A 21,748-nucleotide genomic window follows, 5' to 3' on the forward strand; every position below is an offset into this window, starting at 1 on the left:
TTTCTCTGTTGTATGAATTCTAAAGCCCAGTGTATGATTTTTATTTTTTTATCTTTTTAAGCAGACTTTGTAGGCACTGGATGAGTGTGATCTGTAAAAATAAGTCACGGGATAATGATTGTGCAGTTGACATGTGGATGAGGGAAGACAGATGACTGGTGCTGCTTATTTGTGAAATGATTTTGTTACTAAAACTTGGCAAATACACTTCTTTCCTTCTGAAACAACAAATTATATTCCAGATTACTAACGTATTGATACCTCATTTGAGATGTTCAGCTGCAAAGCTATGTATTTACTGTTAAAGCATGATTAATTCCACTACTTTGAGTCCTACTTTGTTATGCTACTGTACTACAATATTGAAAATAGGCAGTGATGTTTTATAAAATCTAATTATGAAATGCAAGATTGATTTATTCTATTTTATTATTTTTCAAGGCAAACAAGAAATGTGAAGAAGCACGCCATGAAAAGGAAACAATGGTGATGAAGTACGTCCGAGGGGAGAAGGAGGCACTTGACCTCCGAAAGGAAAAGGAGATACTTGAGAGAAGAGTGAGAGATGCAAACAAAGAAATAGAAAAGCATACTAATAAAATCAAACAACTTTCTCAGGAAAAAGGAAGATTGCACCAGCTCTTTGAAACTAAGGTACTCTTAAGTATTGCTGTATGTCTTGAGTGAATGATTAAAAGCACTATCAGAACAACCTTATCCCTTGTTTGGTTTTGCACTTGGTGAAAGAAACCTGTTTTCGTTTGGTTTTGCTGTGTAGCTATGAAAATCTCTTTCCACCAAGGGAAGGGGAAGAAGTTACTGAGTTCTCATTGTCCTCTTTTTGAAGTTCCTTTTAATAGTTCCTTGAATACTAGTTTGTGAAACATTAGGCACTTTTTTTTTTTTTTTTTTTTTTTTACTAAATTGCAGATGCCTAGATTTTAAGGGAATTTCTAGCTTGTTTGGTATTTTTATTTTGTTAAAGGCTGTAATGGCATTAAGCTATTGCAGTCTTTTTTTGTTGTTTTTCTGTGTTTTCACTCTGTATTTTCTCTTTTGTACTGCTGAAAATTGGTAATAAAGCAACAGAATTTTTCAGATCCAATTAAAAAAAAATGTCATTCTTTTTTTAGAAGCCAGTAAGAGATTTCCACCAAACTCTTAAATTATCCAGGTGTTTCAGCTTTTGCAAAATCCAGACATTAAGGAATAAACCTTCTGCATTTGACACTTGAACAGCAGTCTTGTTGCAGAAGCACTGGATGATCTAAATTCATAAAATAAAAGTTACGAAATCTTCTTAGGATGGTGAAGCCACTCGACTCAACAGAGAAATAGAAAAATTGAAAGAAGAAATCAACTCTCATGTTATTAAAGTAAAATGGGCTCAGAACAAATTGAAAACAGAAGTGGATTCACACAAGGTTAGTGAAGTGGTACTGGTATCATGACATCAAAATGTAGTCAGAGGAATGTAGTTGCTATACTATTTACTTTATATATAGTATTAAAATCTGGTTCTGAAGTGTTCTTTGTTTAATTTGAATATACCTGCAGCAAAAGTCAGAATAGTGCTCTTAGAGATACTGAAGATACTGATACTGAAATGGAAATGTTGAAAGGATGTGAGGGGAGGATGTCTTGGGGGGATTCTGTTTTATCTGGTGAGCAACTTTATTTGTGTTTTTTGTGTGAATTAACTGTCGACTTTCGTTTTTATGTGATAGATTTAACTCTATCATCTGAAAATGAGCATGGCACATAACCAAGAAATCCTTTTGTTGTGCTTTCATTGTTGGTACAAACGAAATTGCATAAACAGTTGAATGGAAGCAAGAAGAAAAATAATGCTGATTTCTTTTTTTCATAATTCTTTCCAGACTGAAATAGGAAACTTTCCTAGTCATAAAAGTTTTTTTCCCAGATTAAGTTGGATAAATAGGTTTAACCCATTATTTATTACTGTCTTTGTAGGAAACCAAAGAACGCCTCAAAGATGCAATGACAAAATTAACTGAAGCAAAAGAAGAAGCGGACCAGATAAGGAAAAACTGTCAAGAAATGATAAAAACCTATCAAGTAGGCACATTTTCTCAGGAGGTGAAATTAGTGTTTAGCATCTGAGTCTTCTTTTTCCTCCCTTTCTATCTTAAGCTGTAGCAAGGAAGAATTAGCCTGTGAGAGCTACAAAACTGAGATGACTAGTCACTGATTTATTTATTTGGAAAATGGTTAAATAAAAGGGAAAACGTGTCTATTAGCATGCGGGGTGTGTGTGTCTTTCTTGACATGTTCAGAATTATTAGATATGTACCTACAGCAAAGACTCAGTTATGTGAAAAGCTGTCTGCATGCTCGTAAAACTAGAAAGGAGAGTGTAAAACTCTAAAACTCTGTTTACATTTCTTCAATTCCTTTTAGGAGTCAGAAGAAATTAAATCAAATGAATTGGATGCAAAACTCCGAGTAACTAAAGGAGAACTAGAGAAACAAATTCAGGAGAAGTCTGATCACCTAGAGGTAAATGCATGGTGTGTGGAGGCAACACAGTTGGCAACCTAATAGTTAAGAATGCCACGAGTTTTCAATTTTGAGAATCTTACTTTAAGCTGCTTACAATTTTTGCCAAACATTTTTCTTTGTGCCTAGTACTACATCCAAGGTATCTGCCTCCGGCCCTGCTTTTTGGAGGATGTTTTTAGCTATTACCTTGGATTCAGTTTTTAAAAACGAAGTTATGGGACAAGTGTGATATGATGAGAGTGAAATAACTGCTCTTTCATTTATAAACACGAAGTTGCTGTAATTTAGAGCACAAATTCAGACGATAGGCAGGCCTTTCTCTGACAAGTATTTTGCCAAGCTACATGGCAAGGAGAGACAGGGAGCAGTCTCTGTTCTGTGTAGAGATTCACTAGCCCAAAAGCTAAATTCTCTAATGATTTAATACCTGCTCACAGCTCCTGTGCCATCTTCAGTTAACCAAGTGTCAGTTCGCCTGGAACTTTCCCCAGGGGCTGTTGCAGTGTAGATTTGTACACCTAAAACCAGAATGCATAATCTCACTTTTGTTCTCAGTTCTTCTGAGAATAATGAAGCTTTTAGGCTTTGCTTTGCTTTTTGAATAAGTGAAACAAACCTCTAGGGTACCTGTTCTGCCTTAAGCCTGCTCAGCTGTTGTGGTGGCCTGCATTGGCCTAGATGTTTTTTGACATCCCAGGGGATGCCACTGTCCATTTAGATTTTTCAAGAAGCTTCTCACTCTTTAAAAAGGTTCATCATGCGAAAATAAAAGAACTGGAAGACTTGAAGAGAACATTTAAAGAAGGCATGGATGAACTTCGAACACTGAGAACGAAGGTAATGTGTGCTGTGTTGGATTGCAGTGGAGGCTAAAGGCATGGTGTTGGGGTTTGGAACAAGACTGTATTCAATCTGTTAATTGTATTTTTACTACTTTCGGAATACGAAGTGTGATTAGAGGCTGGCTGGCGTGACACTAGAAGGGATAAGTAACTTGACTCTGGGTAGCCTTTCTTAGGGAGTTTCTGTTGATCCATAGTACAACGATGTTTTCTTTCATGGTATGCACCTCACTTTACTGAAAAGTTGAGAAATATTTTAGTAAATATCTTGTAAATTCAGTAATTTTAGAAGTATTTTTCATTTTCCAAACTTTTTCTACCTGTGAAACTAGTTTTGTAGGGTTCATACATGTGATCTCTGGTAAAGGAGTATATGTTAGCCGTAAATTCTGAACAGTCTAATAGATTAGGATGCCAGTCCCTCTATCCAGAGCAGGGTTTAACTCAATAGGACCTTAGAAAAAGGGAAGAAGACATAATAAGGGATTGAGCTGGTAACTGGGGAAAGATAATGTCTTTGGATCCTGGTCCATTAGACTGGCAACTTTTTAAGTCTTTGGACAAAAGTAATATTAATCATGCTTGGTTGATATTTTTTTTTCCTTTTTTTTATCTGTTTATTTTTCGTACTGTGTTTGATCTGAAATACTTGGGATATTGTCCTAAGCTACTTGGAACTGCCAAAAATAACACAGGAGCTTTGTGCAACGGTCCAGACATTTGATCAGAATAATTTAGTTCTGAAGTTTCGGAGGATTAATAGTTTCTGTTTCTTTTTCTATTTAGGTGAAGTGTCTAGAGGATGAGCGTTTAAGAACAGAAGATGAATTATCCAAGTATAAAGAAATCATTAATAGACAGAAAACTGAAATTCAGAATTTGCTGGACAGAGTCAAAACTGTAGATTGTCTGCAGGATCAACATCAGAGGTACAGCTGTGCACTTTGAGGAATGATTTAAAAGATTAGCTGGCATGTGGAAAATTTTTCTTTATTGAAATTTTTGATGCTTTAAAATGTATTGTAATTTGAAGAAACCCTGTGCTAACTTAAATGTGTTTCTAATCTAAATCAATATTGTTAGTACTGGAGATAACCTTGGTGGCTACTTATAAAACAAGGGGATTGAGGCTGATAAATATAATTCAATGTCTTTCATTATTAGAATAGGAAGTGCTTGCTTTCTGGCATACTTTATAGGAAATTACATCTTCTAGGTGTCTGTCCAGTGCTTATTTTATTGAAAGATTGGGGAAAAGCAACTAAACTGGAAAGACAGATTGCTTCAAAATTGCGAAGGATGAGTTAAAGCATTTAACAAAAAGGATTCAACATATCTGACATGCTGTATTCAGATGGTAGGGAGCAGTTGTATTTCTAATGGACTGGAATTAATTCTGCTGTGTCAAAGCTTGCTCATTTAAGAATGTGAGGGAAATAATCTCAGAAAATTAGGTTTGTGAGCACTTCAGAAGTGTCTGAGCATAGTCATGTTTCTATATGGTGCATATGGACTAGAATATACAAATGCTATCCATTTCACTGATCCATTAACCACCCACATGTCCCTTCTGTGCTTGTAAACGGTTCTTACTTAAAATTGAAAAATATTTTGTGATTACATACCTTCCTCAGGGTTTAAAGAATGAAGCATTTTCCATTTGCTCTGTGCTGGTCAGCTGTATTGGCACCATGTCATCAGCCTTTCTAGGGAAACTGCGATATGTTAGACACAGCTGAAACTTACGCTTTGATCAATAACAGTTATTTTTCACTTGGGATCTTGCCAAATGAGTTAAAATGACTGTGATGGCAGTGTGAAACTACAAATGTGTTTTTCCAGTTATCTTTTCCTCTCAGTAATTGAGACATGCTTAAATATGTGTCTCATTCCCATTCAATTTGGATAGACATTTTTTATTAAGTATCCTTCCCATACAACACTTATTATCCCTACATCAAGTTTCATATTGTCTTGTATTTCTCTTTTAGAATTACTTTAACATGTTTCCAGTACTCCTTAAAATGTTTGATAAAGCTGTGGAATCTCAACCAGAGATTTAAAACTTGAACCAGTAAATTCCCGTTATCTATGAAAGGGAAATCCTGGAATCTTGACCTCTCTTTTTTCCTATTGTTGTGTAGAATAAACAAACTTACTGCCTTTCATTTTCTTGGAAGCAAATGGAAGGAATTTCATCTTAATTCACACAACCTTTTGTGTTTTCTTTATGAGAAAAGAACAGAGGAAGGGAGGTTTCTTTAGTCTAGGGAAAAGTTGGAATTGAGTTGTCCTTAAATATATAAAAAGCTATTATAAAGGGAATGTTTGGCTATCCTTCTTCACTGGAAGAAGGGTAAAAATAGGGATTTTTGCAGGAGAGATGATTTTAGGTTGAGTGCTGGTAAGAACTTTATGGTTGAGCTGGATACTGATTACCTTCAGTGTTGCCTGGTCTCCTTCATTGGAGTATTTTAAGGATAAGGCTAGCGGTCTTTTAGGATAGTCTGAATATCTAATTTTGTCTGGTTCAACCCTATTGACTAGAGATTTCTGCTGTCATAATGAAACAACATATTTGGAAATGTGAAATACAAGCATAACCTTGTGGCGTAGGTTTTTAGATGGGAACTATAAGTGAGATATTTTGCATTGTAAATGGCTGAAAAAAAAAAGTCTAAGGCTTCTGAAAAGTGGAATTACCCTAAAAAAGTCTGTAAAGGCAGGATGCTATATATTTGATGTTATATTCTAGTAATGCAATGCTAGCTAACTTCTGTTGTTGTTAACCACATGAACTTCTCATTTTGGTAGCTGGAAGCATATAACTTAGCGTTCTAGTAGAATTCAGTTACTCAGTTTTGCAAAATTAGTTTTCAGAGTTATTAATGATTTGGGTTGCCTGAGCCTCACCTCTGCTTGAAGAAACACGTTGATACAGGTTTGTTGATTTAAAGTGAATTGAGCCACCTGGTAATTATACTGTCTGATAGGGAGTTAAATGAGGTGTGTGCCCTTGCTTTGTATAACTTTAATTTTATTTTAAAATTCAAATATATATGCTCTCAGTGAGAGAGTTGGGGTTTTCTGCAGGTGTCAGAAGGTAAGGTTTTAAACGGGTGTAGAAAATCCTATGATGGAAGAACTAAGGAAATCATGCAGGAGCAAATAAGAGGAGGACATTTTTAGTCTGTAACTTTTTAAACAGCTATTTAGTTTTGGAATTACTTTGAATCACTTTCTCTAGAATGTTGATCACAACTGAAGATACAGCCTTCTCACTCAAATGGATTGCAAGTGGTAAATCAAAAGTCTGCAAATGTGAGTGCTTCGGTAGAAACAAGAACTTGTTTTATGGAGAATTGGGGGACGGAGGGATAGTAGAGTAAGACAGGTCCTTTGAACTGGAGCTGCACTGCGCAGATAAGGGTGTTTGAGAAGTCACCATACTGCTGTCCTGGAGAAGCTCAAAACCTGGAATATTTCTGCGTCTCTTAAAGATAAATCCTTTCACAGAACGACAACCTTTGGGCTTGCAGACCTTCCTCTTATCTACGGGATCTGGTTTTGAGGGTTTTGTTTATACAGAAGCTCGTGAAGTTGAATACAGAGAGATGATCTTCCTTGAAGAAGCTAATGGCTGCATGTCCTTCTCTAGGGTACAGATATCCGTCACTTCAGCACTGCAACATGTCATGAAATGGAATCTGCAAACTCCCATGGCATTTAAAATGATCCAGTGACTAACAGATGCCCCAGGGTCATTAATTGTTCCTCTGCCTGTTTGGTCCTGTCCTGAATGCTTTTATTTCAGTAAGATTTCATATCTGTAATCTCAGGTTATCCCTAACAAGATACAATTGTTTTGACAGAGATGAACAAGAAATCAGTGCTTTAAAGGAAGAAGTAGATGGTTTCAATTCTCTGGTTGCTGATCTTCAGAAGGACATTGAAGGTAGCCGGAAAAGAGAATCTGAGCTGTTGATATTCACTGAAAAATTAACCAGTAAGAATGCACAGCTTCAGTCTGAAAACAATTCCTTACAGACCCAGTTGGATAAGCTTTCTTACAGTGAAAGAGAACTGCAGAATCAGCTGGAATGTGTTCAACGGAGTAAAGATGATCTGGTGAGTAGTGTGCATAGTGTTCTTTGCACTAGTAAGATGTCTTGATACCGACAAAGATGTGGCACATTAATTCCACCTTGTGTCTTTACTTACTTGACTGCAGTTTCTTATTGAGTTTGCCAGTTTGTTAGGATAATAGCAGCGGGATGTGAACATGTCACATTCCTAAGGGGCAAGAAATCCTGAGGCACACTGCCCTGCAATGGGAGAGTATTACTGTTTTGCTCTTCCTGCCTTTCTGGGAATACAGAGTTGTCCTCTGTGCAACTGTCATTGAAACAATCAAAAGGTTGTAATTTGGCTGTGAAATTTATTACTGTAAACTGTCTCTTAGATCCTGTTTGTACTATGAGATAAATGTAATTTTTAATAAACTTAGTGTGTCATGGAAGGTAATACGACTGCACTGTACAGCTCTGTATGGCTCTGCTGTATCATGTAGATGTTCTGGAGGTAGTTCAGGAGTCTTACTGCAGCATTGCATTGTGCTGCATACTCATTTGCAGTGGTAATATTTAGTCTTAACGTAATGTAAAATGTGAATGATTCTTAGGTTAAAAGCTCGGGGATTTTAACTTACTAGCAGTTAAGTTATGGAAAAGTTAGGGCTGTTGAGCATATTTTATTGTTAGGCTGAAGTTTTTTTCAATGTGACTGAAAATAAGACTGCAATTTCAGGCCACCAAGTTACAGAAGGAGGAAGATCAGCGAAAGCTAGAGGTCGAAACGCTACAGGCTCAGCTAGCTTCAGAGCAGAAAGAATTGACAGCGCTGAAGACCCATGTGGATGAACTGAAAGATGAACTGGCTACCCAGAAGCGCAAGCATGCAGCAAACCTGAAGGATCTCACAAAACAACTTCAGCTAGGTTGAAATTATTTTCCGATATAATGAGTCAGCCCCATCTGTAAGCCCCTTCACAGTGTCTGGTAGAGACTGAGGTCCTGTCTGCGTATGTGCGCTGTTTGAATGTAGCCCTTCAAACTCTCCCTGCCCCTAAAGACACAGCATGAGTGAGCAAGTTAGGTCTTGTGGAAGCTGCAGTTACAGGAAACAGGCCTTACTTAGTGTCAATTTTCAGTTTTAAATACAACTTTTGAAATGAGCTTAGACATAAAATGAAAGATTTGTTTCAAAAGAACTTGGTCTGTTATCATATACGTGACTGCTGAAGTGACACTGTAGGTATATATGGATCCTAATCTGTGTAGCAGTATATTCAAAAGTTGCCAGAAGTTTCCTAGTTGCTGACTGTATCAGGAATTGCTGGTGTCCGTTATTTTTTAGTATATTAAACAGAGAGCTTCATTTTTTAGATATGGAGAGACTGATGGCTAATCTTGTCAGCAAATAGAAATCATTAAACATCTAATAATGCCTGTGCTCTGAATGCAAATAGAATGTAATCAAATTGGTCTGAAATGTATTTGAAAGAAGGCGCCCGGTTGGCATTGTGCAAGACAAGTTCCCTGTCTCTCTTTGTGCATACATGAACGGCTGTGTGCTTTCCCTACGGAACGAGTGGTGCTTCTGGCACACATACTACACACAGCTCCCAGCGGTGATACAGTTGGAGATCTTGGAACAGAGTTGCCATTCTGTCATTCAGTAGTTATTTACATTGCAGTCTTAATCAAAAGTAAAATCAAATTTAAGTCTTACTGTTCCCAGTTAATCCTATGTATGACATTACCTCCTTCAACTGGCAACTGCTGCAGGGTGTAGGGATCACGGTGGACATTACATCCAGGTATTTCTTGGCTGGGAGCAGGGAGAGGAGGGGGCTATTCGTTTTTGGAGTTTAAGTTGTTACCGTTATCTTCCAGTGGTCAAGCCATGTTAAATCAGTGCGGGTCAGAGAGGATTAGGGGTTTTGTATGTGTTGTAACACTATGATTTTTGGGTTTTAATCTGCTGTTGGTAACCATCATTTTGTTATACTTTTAGCACGGAGGAAATTGGATCAGATGGAAAATGGTAATTATGACAAAGAAGTCAGCAGCATGGGGAGCCGTTCCAGTTCATCAGGTAATATAGCACATAGCAGGGCTGCCAAAACAATCCTTCGATCTTAGAAAGGTTGCCATGGTGTGCTGCTGTGAGGCTTCCTCTTACTGTGGCTTGTGCATATGCACTGTGTGGGCAACCTCTCGTTAAGGCTGACAAAATAGCCTTTCAGCACCAAAATGCACTGGGCTGAATGCAGTTGTAGATGCTTGTTCATATTATGAGATTAATGTTTATAATGTTTATATATTTTGGTTCTTTTTAAATGCCTACCTCTTTTATTTTGTTGCTTTTTTTGTTTGGAGGTAGTTCAGAAGACTCAGTTTTATGGAGGACCCTCTTAAGTGCTGCCAGAGGCAAAATAGAAATGAGCCGTGGCTTCCAACATTGTTTAATTGCACTATTGACAGTTGCAACTGTGTAAATGATAAATCAATTAGCATGTTTAGAAGCATCAGTGTATTTGTGTAAAATTCATTACTTTCTATCCGTTTAGAAGTGGTTATCTTTAGCACTGAAAACATCTGTTTCCTTCCTCAGTATCTTCGGGTTTTGAGTTGGGTTAGTGCCATCAGTGTCCTGTAATCTCACTGTATGAGAAAGATAAATACTGAGAAGAACAGAAAGAAAAGAAAATACTTCCAGCTTTAAGTGATCAGGGCTGTGGAGTGTTTATACATAGGGCTTTTTTCAGTCTGTACCATTTTCATGTGTTGTAATGTTAGTGGACTCCCAAAACAGGTATGTTTAAAATCAGCTCAGTCTCGTACAAATTAATATTAATGAACGTGAAGGTCCTTCTGCAGGAATAAGCATTACTGAAGCAAGCACACCTAGGCTCAAGGAACTGTGCTAGAGGACTACACTGCTGTCTCGCCATGTGTCATTCAAATGGTATAAAATTATTTATATAAAAGCCCGCTAACATACAAGAGAAACTGACGCTCTGAAGAAAATATCCTAAGCTACTGAAATGTAATGAATGCATGCACTGTGTTAGCGGAGACATTTTACCTGGTATAAAAGCAAAAAGAGCTTTTACAAATATGGATATATTGGCAGGGTCCCTTAATGCGCGCAGCAGCAATGAGGATCGGTCACCTGAGAATACTGGATCTTCTGTTGCTGTGGATAGCTTCCCAGAGGTCGACAAGTCTGTCTTGGTTGAAAGAATACTAAGGCTACAGAAGGCACATGCTCGAAAAAATGAAAAGATGGAGTTTATGGAGGATCACATTAAACAACTGGTGGAGGAAATCAGGAAAAAAACAAAGTAGGTTCTGAGTTCTGTTTGTACTGATTTTCAGTGTGGAGCGGGTGCACAAGACCAGTATTCCGGATTTTACGTAAGACAAGTAATGGTCTAAATGAAAATATTTAAAACAAAAATACCGCAGTGACAATAGATCTCAAAGTTATGGTTGGTCTTGGAGTTTTTTATTTCCTTATCTTCCCCAGCAGTTACAATAATTGCAGAGTTGTTTATTACTAAAATTTTTCAGGAGAAGTAGATTGGTGCAAGTGTGTTTTTCATAGCAAAATGGTCACCAGGTGGCTGATTTGAGGTGGACTGCTGCCACTGGCTAACAGAACACTCCATTCTCTTCATGTGCTTAAAAGAGTGCTGATTGTAAGTATTTGTTTTGGAAGGAGAATCTACAGAATTCCAGATGGTAGTTTGGCATGCTTGTCAGACAAACAATGTACCTGAGCCAGAGATGGTCAGCATTTAATGTGTGAGCAGGGAAGGTTCCGCTTACATGGAAATCTCATCTTGCAGGATGATGTCTGGAACTTCAGTTAGGAGGGGAAGAAGTTGTGCCATATACCTTCCCCTGGAAAATACAGTTGTCTGTTAAGTATAGCTCTTGCTTAATGAGTGTATACATCTGTGTCCATCTGATACTGTCTCACAGAACATGAAAACAGCTTGTGAAGACTATTGAGCAAAGACTTTGTAATTTTTGTTTCATCTGTAGGAAGCTTAAGATTCTCTGTCGGGAGTCTTTCAGCAAAGAAAAGTAGAGGCATTTTTTTTAAGTACCTTTCTTGCTCCAGTAGCAATACTACTTTCTCAAAATAATCGTTAATATGTAAACCTTGCACACTGTGGTGACTCAGCTTGCCAGCATCTCCTACAGCACTTCTGGTATGCCAGGTTTTCCTCTAACCTAGAAATTGCAGGAGTTGATTTTTACTGCCTTTTCAGTAACACAGTACTGCTTGAAAATAAAATTACAGTCTTATGTTAGGGATCTGAAGTTACTTCAATGTCTGACTTTTCACTGCCTTGTAATGCCATGTTTTTAATTTCCTCCCCCCAGAATTATTCAGAGTTACATTTTGCGGGAAGAAGCTGGAACACTATCATCAGAGGCCTCTGACTTCAACAAAGTACACTTGAGTAGACGGGGTGGGATTATGGCATCTCTGTATACATCTCATCCCGCAGATAGTGGTCTCACATTGGAGCTTTCCTTAGAGATAAACAGGAAGCTACAGGCTGTGTTAGAAGATACATTACTGAAAAATATTACGTTGAAAGTGAGTAGTTATGCCAGTTCTTCCACACGCTCTTGTGGTTCTGAGGTACTGCCTTCAAAGAGATGTACGCTGTTAAAAGAACAAAGCTTTTCAGAAGTCAGCTCATTGTGAATTGGTGCCACTGATGGCATTGGGTTAATGAGAGTTATGTAACATGATTGATGCTAAACCTCTGTTTTGGGACCCTTGTATGCTGCACTAACGGGCTGCTTGTGCGTTCCGTGGGGAAGGGCCTCCCCACACTCTCCCCCAGTCACGTGGAGCGGGGAGCATGGGCTCTGTGTGCCTGGCCCTGTGCCAGCCACTGGGTACCCCGTTGAGCCACTGGGGCAACATGTCTGCTGCAAGGGAAAGATGGCAGGCTGGAAAATGTTGTGCAGGCTGCCCGCTGGACTGCGGTGTCCTGCAGAAGTTGGAGCTCTCTTCCTGTAATTAGCATTCCCCTTGAACATTATACTTTCTAGACAGCCTGTAGAATATTAGTAACTGCAAAAAAAAAAAGACTTGTTGAGAGCTTTGCATCCTTTATTTAAATGAGCTTGGTTTTCTTCAGCTCTGTCTAATCATTTGCACTTGTTCTGGATACTTGAAAGTATCAACCTGCTGACATAAACAGTTATTCTAACGTATTCATGTATTTTGTGCTGATTGACTCATTTTCCCTGTATAACTTACCCTATACTTCTTCCCCCCCAAAGGAAAACCTTCAAACTCTAGGAACAGAAATAGAACGGCTTATTAAACACAAGCATGAACTGGAACAGAGAATAAAGCAGTCGTAACAAACTTTTATGGAATAACCAACGTGAAGATGCAGAAAAGGCAGGTGCTACAGACCAATGTTTTTTACATTTTTTCCTGAAATTTGATTGCCTGCCAGCACAAGCATCTGGTATTTTGCAAATACAGCCCGTAACCATACAGGCTTACTCGTTTGAGAGATCTACAGGGTTTGGCATCAGCGTGGTTCTGTCTACCCCAATACCAGCCTGAGGTGTTGCTGAATTCTGCTACACAGTACATTTATCTAAAACTTTTATTTGAAATGACATACAGATGGTTTGCAATGCATACTATGTTTTAAGTGAGTTGCAGTGAGATTTCAATTTCTGCACTGTGTAATTAATCAGTCTCTTAACGATGGAGCTTGAAAAAATCAATAAATTATATTTTAGTTGCTGTTGAACATATCCAGTGTTACTGAGCTTTAAGGCCTTTCAGACATCCTTTCTTGCATATTATTTCTGATCTTTAGGTTGATTAAGCATTTTTGACACATGCATGGAAAATGCTTTGTCACGAAATTTTGATTTTAAAGTGGTGGCCATGATACTGTGTATTTTCTGTTTGGATTAACATTCAACTGGTCAGTTTCTTTATTCAAAAGAAGTGAAACAGTAAAACTAAGAGATTAAGAAGCTCTCTGAGTCAATTGTTGAGTATGTGTACTTCAAACAAATGTCAATTCAACAAATCTTGTAAACCCTTGATCTTTAGGTATATGGATCTAAAGAAGTGTGATATCAGATAATTGTTTAATAAAGTTCTTTGGCCTTCTGCGTAACTTCACAGCATTTAAAAAGTAGGAGTTTTAACTGCCTGTTGTTAACGTATGTACAGGTAGACATCATGACTGCATCTGTTTGCAAAGACAAATGGAAGCTAACTAAATTTTTTTCATTAACTGTCTCTAGATTAGCCAGTGAAAGTAATGGTAAGAAATGGGAAATGCATCTAAATGGGATTTTAATCTATCGGTTGGACTGTGAAAGTGGCACAGAAATCTGTGTGACTCCTTAATTTAACTGAAGAATTAGTTGGTCAAAATGACATGAACTGAGAACTGTTAGTCTTTCAGTGGCTGAGAGGGTAATGGAGGAAGAGGATCAAGGTGACAAGATACTGGTTAGTCACAATGTCATCTTCACACTTAATTCTAGGATAAGTAATTTACAGGATCTAAAATCTCTATTCCAGCAGTAAATGCATAAATTTCTGTATTTACTGCCTTTTGACCAAAATTAATTGACCAGATCACAATGTAAATACATACTTGGGGTTTTTATTAAATACTTGAAATTCCTATTATCATGAAAAAAGATTCAGTGTACAATTATGATAGCAATGCTTTAGCTATTTTAATTAGAAAGTATACCTGGGGGGAGGAGAGGGAGAGGGACAGGTAATCTGTCTTCCTGCAGGCACCGTTCGCATCATACGCAAAGCAAGGGGCCTGAATCCAGCAGCACACAGGAGGATAATTCATCAAAGCATATAGGTGACTTAAGGGTGTACACTCCATTTTTCAGAGGCCGCTGGGTCACTTGAGCTTTGTAATGAACCAAATTGAGCAAAAGAGCCTGATTTGGTTTGAGTAGTTTGATTCAAGACAGTAAGACTTCCTTTTTACTTTAGAGATGGGCATCTCTGAAAGTCCTTGTGGGATCAAGCCCTGGTTTGTGGTCCAGAGAGCTTCAAGAGGCAGGTCCCTTCAGTGTCAAAATATTTCTTTAGGAAGGGGGGGAAAAAACAAATTGTTTAAAACCTGACTGAGCATTGTAGATACTGTGAGCCTTTACTCTGGGTGGGGTTTTATACGTATATTTTTCTAATTCCTGAGAGCAATGGTTATCTGAAGTGTTAGGGAATTCGGACCAGTCCAGTCATGAGACTACCTCTGCTTTACTGTTGTGTAAGTGATGTGAAGAGGAAAATACCTGGCTCTGCTGAAACAGATTTGTCACTACCTTCCAGGAAGTGAACGGGCAGTTGTTCGTGACTGAACTAGGCCTTCTGCTGAAAGGAAGTATTTAGAACAATTTGCATGTCGAAACATAGCTTAGCTCTTGTACATTTGTGTTTTCAAGATCTGGATATTTTCAAGCATTCAGCTGAATAACTCCAGTATTTTAGATACTATGTTAATATTGTAATCATTTAATGTATGTTCTCCAGGTGTACCATGTGGATGAAGGGGAGGTGTGATGCAGATGGAATAAGTGCAATGACATTGTGAAAATTCTTATTTCTTTTTGGCATGGTTGTTTCTCCTTTTAAGTTACTTGAGAAACCCAGTTAGCTGTCTCCCAGCCCTGCTGGAAATGCTGCTTTCTCTCTGTAGCACTAGTAACTTCTCACACTTTTTTTTTTTTTTTTTTTTTGTCTTGGTTATGGAGACACACAAAGCAGCCAAAATATCACATTATTTTTTGTGCACGGTATTTTCATGGACCAAAGTAATTTTCTGTAGGCATTATTTTAAACATACCTATTCGAGATGGAAATTTCATTCTAGCTTGTGCATTGGCAAATGACACGCTATTTGGTAAGCCCAGAATGTGATGAATATGTGACAGGGTCAGCCAGCAACTTTGCTTAACAAAGTTGCTCGTTTCTGAGAGGCGGTGGTGTATTAGGTGTAAAAATGTTGGTGACAGTCCACCTGTCTGTTGTTTCTGTGGAGTAGATTGTCAGGAGTGTTACAATGTTGGTGCATGTAAGAACGCTTCCTGTGAGAAGGTGTATTGCTGTGGGGTGGCTCACACGGGTGAGCACCAGCGGTTGCAGGGTGGGTGTGAGGCTTGCATAGCAATCACATTTCACTTACCCTTGTTTTGGAAACTTTATATTATGAACCCGTGATTGAAAACTGACCTCAGATAAACTGAACTGTAGAGATAAACTGATGAACTAATTTTGAAGGCAGCCTGGAGCAGTTAGCTACGTACCTGTCATTGAAATTCAGTGTCCATTAGACATGTAATTGCCACAGGCTGCTTTGGAAAATTCCAAGCTTGTAGTTGGTTGTGTCCTACAGGCTTAAACATCTGTTTCTTAAATACTCAGGGTGCTCTCTTAATTCAAACGTCGCGTCCAGATGTTGTTAGAGGCCCTGCAGGAGAACTGTCTATGCTTTTCCACCCTCCGTAAAATCCAGCACTGTCATTGTCTGAAGCCAGACCCTCTGAAATGAAGAATGCCATTTTATGCTATAGAAATTACTGGCTTTCTGCCACATGGACTTGTGCAATATTTTCAATTCTAGTCTCCAGAAAACACTGGAGACTGATTTGTTCCCTAGGTATGTTCTCATCATTTCACTTGTTGCTGGCAACACCTGCAGTTATGTCCAGCTAAGAAACCTGAAGTCACTCTCTGGAAGTATTTTTCGTGACAATATTTTGGTTCATAACTCGAAAAATTAAAAGAAATCAGATCTCTGGCTCCCACTGAATCGAGCGTAACGCTGAGTTCCTGCGTGCTGTAGAGACCCGACTCTAGGAAGGGGTTCAGAGAACAAGGCCGGTCGGGATGGGCTGTCACCTGCTGCCCAAGGGACACAGCTGCAGTGGTGACTGTCAGCAGTAGGTGGCACTGGAAATCAGATTTACCAGGTCTCAATCAGATTTACCAGGTCTCAATCAGATTTACCAGGTCTCCGCAACGACCTGAAACCTGTCGGAGGGCAGACGGCTGCGTTGCAGGGTGAGCTGGGTGGTATCCTGAGCTCTTCCAAGGTGGATGGGGGTTTCCTTCCCATTTTTATGTTCTAACTGCAACTATGTTGAATCTTCCGATCTATGTATGTTGTCTGAATATACACAGAATGTCTATTGATTTAATTTTGTAGATACCTGTTTCTGTATAAAGTTTTTGAAGATATCACTATACCTTATGTATTATATTGTACTTTGAAATAATAAACATACAAATGTATGGAAGCCTGGTTGGAGTCTGTGGTTTGTACCGTTGCTTGGTTAGTGCTGCCTGACTCTGGATTGTGCTGACAGCCCTCGGTGAAGGCCTGTGGTGGTGGCAGCAGGGTGCCGCGTGTTGAGTGGTCATCTTTGGCGAGTGCAGTGAGAGCCGCCTCTTGTCACAGTGTGGAAACTAACTCAAGGTGCTTGTAAGCCAGTAATCTGGGCTAAAAGCAGCTTCATTGCCAGCAAACTGCTCTTGCCAGTCGGGATGCTGGGAGGGCGCCGTAAAAGCCCCTTGGTGTTTCCCCTCACGCAGATGTAACTGTAGCAATGATCTGCCCTTGAAGGCCCTGTTCCTACCCGCAGCTTGGCCGGGCAGTGCTTGCTGCCAGCCCGAGCTGTTCTGTTGCGCTGTCTGAAGAGGAGGTGGCAGTGCCCCGTACCTCCGTACCGCCACTCGGGGTGAACAGCAAAACCAGGGAAAACAGGGCTGCGCACCTCTCGTACTGTACTTCATCTCCTGGAAACTGGGGGGAGACTTCCCATTCGTAAAGATGGGCGATGGGGGTGCTGCTGTCAAGTACTGCTGTGAGCTGCCGCTATTCCCGGTAAGCGGCCTTGATGCTGGAGTCTTCTTTTTCCCCTTGTGTTACGTGAATTTGACAGTCCCACGCTCCCTTGTAGCAAGGGCTGGTTCCCTTGGCCACAGCTCCACGTTTGGGACGCTGCTGCTCCGGTTTGTTTATTCCCTTGCAGAGATCTAATGTAGTTTGATTTTTAGCCATGATAGTATTGTTTTAAAAAAATAAGTGATGCTGTCAGGTTACTGGCTGTTCATTGTGGCTGGGAATCGGATTTGTATGGGTTGTCCTGCCCTTGTGAGCTGATTGTATGGAGGCAGAAAAAGGAATACCGTGAAGGGCATAATTTATCAAGTTTATTCTAGTGTCTCCCAGAGTACCATAAGTGAGAGAAGGAGGTGTCGTATTTTCTGTTGAAATTTAATGGCAAATGACTACTAGCTTTACAAACTCGGGGTGAGGGCGCCCAGCAAGTTTTCTGGTTCCTGTTACCTGTGCGAGCCTTGGCTGGAATTGTTTGGTAGTTCAACACTTTTCTTCCAGCCTTTTTCACTGATAGCAGATACAGCTCTTGGTGATAACGTAACCGAAAATCAAGACTGATTTGTGCTCCCTGATGCTTAGCACTGCTGTTTGGAAACAACAGCCTGAAACTGCACTTCCTCAAATACTAATTTTGGCTGTGGTGGTAGTTGCAATTACCTGTTGAGCAAATGACTTCTCACCCCAGTTTTTTTACGGATCGGTCTGTATTTCAGGCTGACAGCACGACTGCGTGTACAGCAGAAGGGTTCTCACGGCGCGTTAGTGTTACGTGTTCAGTCCTGAAGGCAGGCTGATACTGCAGCTATTGGGTAATAAATATACAACCCGACGCCAGCAGTTTAGTTGATGAGCTGACTGCAAAAGAGCAAACCAGAGCTGCTGGTTTCCTCTCCCTCCCCGCTCTATTTTAAGGATATTTTAATAGAGGTATGGTTGGGGGTTTGTTGTTGCAGTTGTTTTTAGGCTCTTTTGCATTAAAACACAGTGGGTCTGTGCCAGATTTTGCAAGATTTTTGCATGCATAAATGTAACTGTCGCAGTAGAAGAGTGCTGCTGAACTAGTTGTTCCTATCTAATGTGTATAAATATGCTGTTAGCGGTGTTTGTTGCTGTTCTGCTCCGGTGGTTTCCCTGTAGTCAAGAAATCCTCCGGCCTTCAGGTTTTAAAGGGCTTTTCACCACGTTCAGCTAAACACTGATCTCAGGGGGGCTGTTCTAATGCCTCAAGTGAAGCACCTTGCTGACTAAAAGGCTGAATCCATTCTGGTCTGAATGCCTGTGGGCTTCTTAAGAAATGTCTATTTACAAATAATCCCATGTGTGTGGAATAAGGAAAAGCAGCAGATGAAAGCACGAAGAAGCCTGTGAGCTTAACCAAAACGCTGGTGTTTGACACAAAGTAGGTGAGCAGAGCCTAGCAGGCACGGCTGTTCCCTTCAGAGTGCCTGACAAGCCTTTAAATGCTGCCCTGGGCCATCCAACTTGGAGTTCTTCAGGAACTGGTGCTGCCTTTGAAGACGGAGGTGGCTTCAAGCAACTACAAATTCAGGGCAATGTTTTTTCAAGCTGTGGTCTGCAGCCAGGAGAAGGGTTTGTGAGGCTGCCCTGTGAGAGGAGCTGGTTAAAAATACTCCAAAAATGGTTAGATCTGAGATTATTTTAACTTCAGTCAGTGCCTGGCAGGGGGGAGAGGAAGAAGATGAGAATCCCTTATATCAGCACTGTGGGTAAAGGCAGTATATGGCCAAGTTACAGGCTGAAAAAAATAAGCCTAGCACCGGTCACCCTAAACCTGTTCCATGGGTCTGCGAATTCCCTGGAAACTTTGGCAAGTCAAAGAGGTGGAAAAACACTGAACTTGGGCTCAGAGCTGTGACCTGTTAATGCTGCAAGTGGCTTGTACTAACAGCTGGTCTGGCTTCACCTTAGTAATTAGATTATCAGGGAAATATTGATTAGACGGACTCTGGAAAATGTTTAAGGGCTTCATCCTTCTGGCGAACTGATCTTCAGCCTGGAAGGTGACATGAGGAATCGGAACAAGCTGCTGTCGGCTTGTCACAGGCTTAACATCAGGAGTGACACAGGCTGCTGCCAGCCGGGCTCGCGATGCTCCTTCCCTTTGCCGTGTGTCTGATCTGGCCCTCGGGCTCAGCCAGACCGGTGGGGATGGCTGGTGGGGACAGGACCGCACTGTGGTGGAGGCGGAGGCAGGACTGTCCCAGGGGTGATGTTACTGCCCACTGCTGTCCACCTGCCTCCAAGCTGTGCGGCTATTCAGCTGTTCAGGCGGCTCCCGATGCGCTGCAGGTCACTGCTCAGCCTTTCGAGGCAAAGCAAGGAGTACGTGTTTTCCCCGGCAATGCGGCACTGTGACCTGCCACGTGTCGGAGGGCGATGCACGACTCCCACGTCCTCCACGCTGTAGGGACAGAGCTCCTTGAGCGAGGCAGGACGGCTGGCAGTGAAACACCCGCACAGCTCCAGGTAAACCCTGCCCCAGCATCCACAACCCCTTGTTTCGCTTGGCTTTGATCACATATTTCTGGGCTCTAGAAAGATCCAGCTGGAGCCAAGCAGGCGTCTTCCATCAGTGAGGACTTGGCGGGGGGGGGGAAGCCTCTGCTTCGTGAGCCGGTCTGGTGGAGCAAGCAGCCATCGGTCTGGGTACCCGTGGCCCCAGATGCCACGCTTTGAAGCCCGCATGGTTTTTCTTGGGCCATGCAACCCCGATACCAAATGCATCCAGACAGGCTGGCGGCCGGGGATGACTGCCACCCTGGCACTTCAGAAAGGCAGGAGCACCTCTAAACCAGGACCTGACAAAACAGGGGCTGGACCAAGTTCCCTTCGCTCCTCAGGCGGGTGACACCCTTGGAAAAGAGATGTGACAGATTGGCAGTAAGCCCGTAGCACGAGGCTTGCAGATTACATTTTTTTGTTGCCTGAATTACGTCAAACCATTTCCCTCCCTCGGACTTGCCTTGCAATCTACCAAGGCTGCTTGTTGACGGTGAAAGACCAGTCAACTATTTCAAACTGATTCGACCTTGCTTGGGTTGGTGACAGAGCCCAGACCTTGCTGGTAGTGGTCACCTTGTAATGCCAAATCCACTGCCACGTGTCCCTTGTTAGAGGCAATGTTTTGGCAGCTGTAAGCCATGCCAAGGCACGGTGGCGGGTGAGCTCCCCCCTGTCGCACTGGAGGAGAGTGTGATGTAGCTTTCCTTGGCTTTGGCAGTAGCTGAAACAATAGAGATGTCCCCAAAGGCTGGGGCATGCAAGCCAGCAGGGCTCCTCTAGAGAGCAATAAATGGAGGCATTTATGTTTAATTAGTTGTGTATCAGAGCAAACACTGGGAAAAAAACAAACCAACCAACCAAAGCAGCGAGTTTACTGCTGACTGCTGGGGAAGCTTCTGCCAAGAAAACAGCCTTGGAGCAAGGAAACGAGGCCCTTCCAAAAAGTGACTCAGAGCAGCCTTGCAGGCTCCTGTGCTGGCACCCCGTTCCCACCGTGCTGGAGGGGGGCACGGAGGGGCAGCTCCCAGCCAGGCACCACCCTCTGTGCAGGTGCCTTGTGACCAGCAAGGAGCCCATCTCGGACATGGCTGCAGGGAAGGTCAGCTGGGATCCTGATCCCTCATATCATGGAATGGGTTGGGTTGGAAGGGACCTTTAAGATCATCTAGTTCCAGACCCCTGCCATGGGTAGGGACACCTGCCACTAGACCAGGTTGCTCCAAGCCCCGTCCAGCCTGGCCTTCAACACTGCCAGGGATGGGGCACCCACACCTGGTCTGGGCAGCCTGTTCCAGTACCTCACCACCCGCACAGTAAAGAATTTCTTCCTAATACCTAATCTAAACATACCCTCTCTCAGTCTAAACCCATTCCACCCTGCCCTATCACTACATGCCCTTGTAAAGTCTCTCTGCAGCTTTCCTGTAGATCCCCTTTAGGTACTGTGAGGCTGCTGTAAGGCTTCCTTCTCCAGGCTGAACAACCCCAACTCTCCCAGCCCGTCTTCATAGGAGAGAAGCTCCAGCCCTCTGGTCATCTTTGTGGCCTCCTCTGGACTTGCTCCAACAGGTCCATGTCCCTCTTATGTTGGGACCCCAGAGCTGAACGCAGTACTCCATCCAGGTGGGGTCTCATGAGAGCTGAGTAAAGGGGCAGAATTACCTCCCTCAACCTGCTGGGCACGCTGATGATGATGCATCCCAGGGCATGGATGGCTCTGGGCTGTGAGCTCACATTGCTGGGTCACGTTGAGCTTCTTGTCTACCAGCACCCCCAAATCCTCCTCAGGGCCGCTCTCAATCCATTCTCCACCCAGCCTGTATCTGTGCTTGGGATTGCCCCGACCCAGGTGCAG

The 21,748-nt window shown here is 41.5% G+C and overlaps 1 protein-coding gene across 4 annotated transcripts in view; it reads left to right on the plus strand.

The window, feature by feature from the left end:
* Positions 1-16,765, plus strand: part of CCDC186 (coiled-coil domain containing 186) — a 39,193-nt gene extending 22,428 nt beyond the window's left edge. For 3 of the 4 annotated variants that reach the window (XM_040605804.1, XM_040605805.1, XM_040605802.1), the window contains 12 exons: positions 442-654; positions 1,305-1,424; positions 1,975-2,100; positions 2,422-2,520; positions 3,274-3,360; positions 4,152-4,294; positions 7,238-7,493; positions 8,172-8,361; positions 9,441-9,521; positions 10,563-10,773; positions 11,825-12,044; positions 12,743-16,765. In XM_040605804.1, coding sequence (XP_040461738.1) covers positions 442-654; positions 1,305-1,424; positions 1,975-2,100; positions 2,422-2,520; positions 3,274-3,360; positions 4,152-4,294; positions 7,238-7,493; positions 8,172-8,361; positions 9,441-9,521; positions 10,563-10,773; positions 11,825-12,044; positions 12,743-12,826 — 1,830 coding nt within the window. In that variant the 3' untranslated portion in view covers positions 12,827-16,765. The remainder of the gene's footprint in view (positions 1-441; positions 655-1,304; positions 1,425-1,974; positions 2,101-2,421; positions 2,521-3,273; positions 3,361-4,151; positions 4,295-7,237; positions 7,494-8,171; positions 8,362-9,440; positions 9,522-10,562; positions 10,774-11,824; positions 12,045-12,742) is intronic. The other variant, XM_040605806.1, reaches the window with a different exon arrangement.
* The last annotated feature ends 4,983 nt before the right edge of the window (positions 16,766-21,748 follow it).

This window comes from Falco naumanni, chromosome 9 (genome assembly GCF_017639655.2).
Source record: "Falco naumanni isolate bFalNau1 chromosome 9, bFalNau1.pat, whole genome shotgun sequence".
In the NCBI taxonomy this organism is placed as follows: domain Eukaryota; kingdom Metazoa; phylum Chordata; class Aves; order Falconiformes; family Falconidae; genus Falco; species Falco naumanni.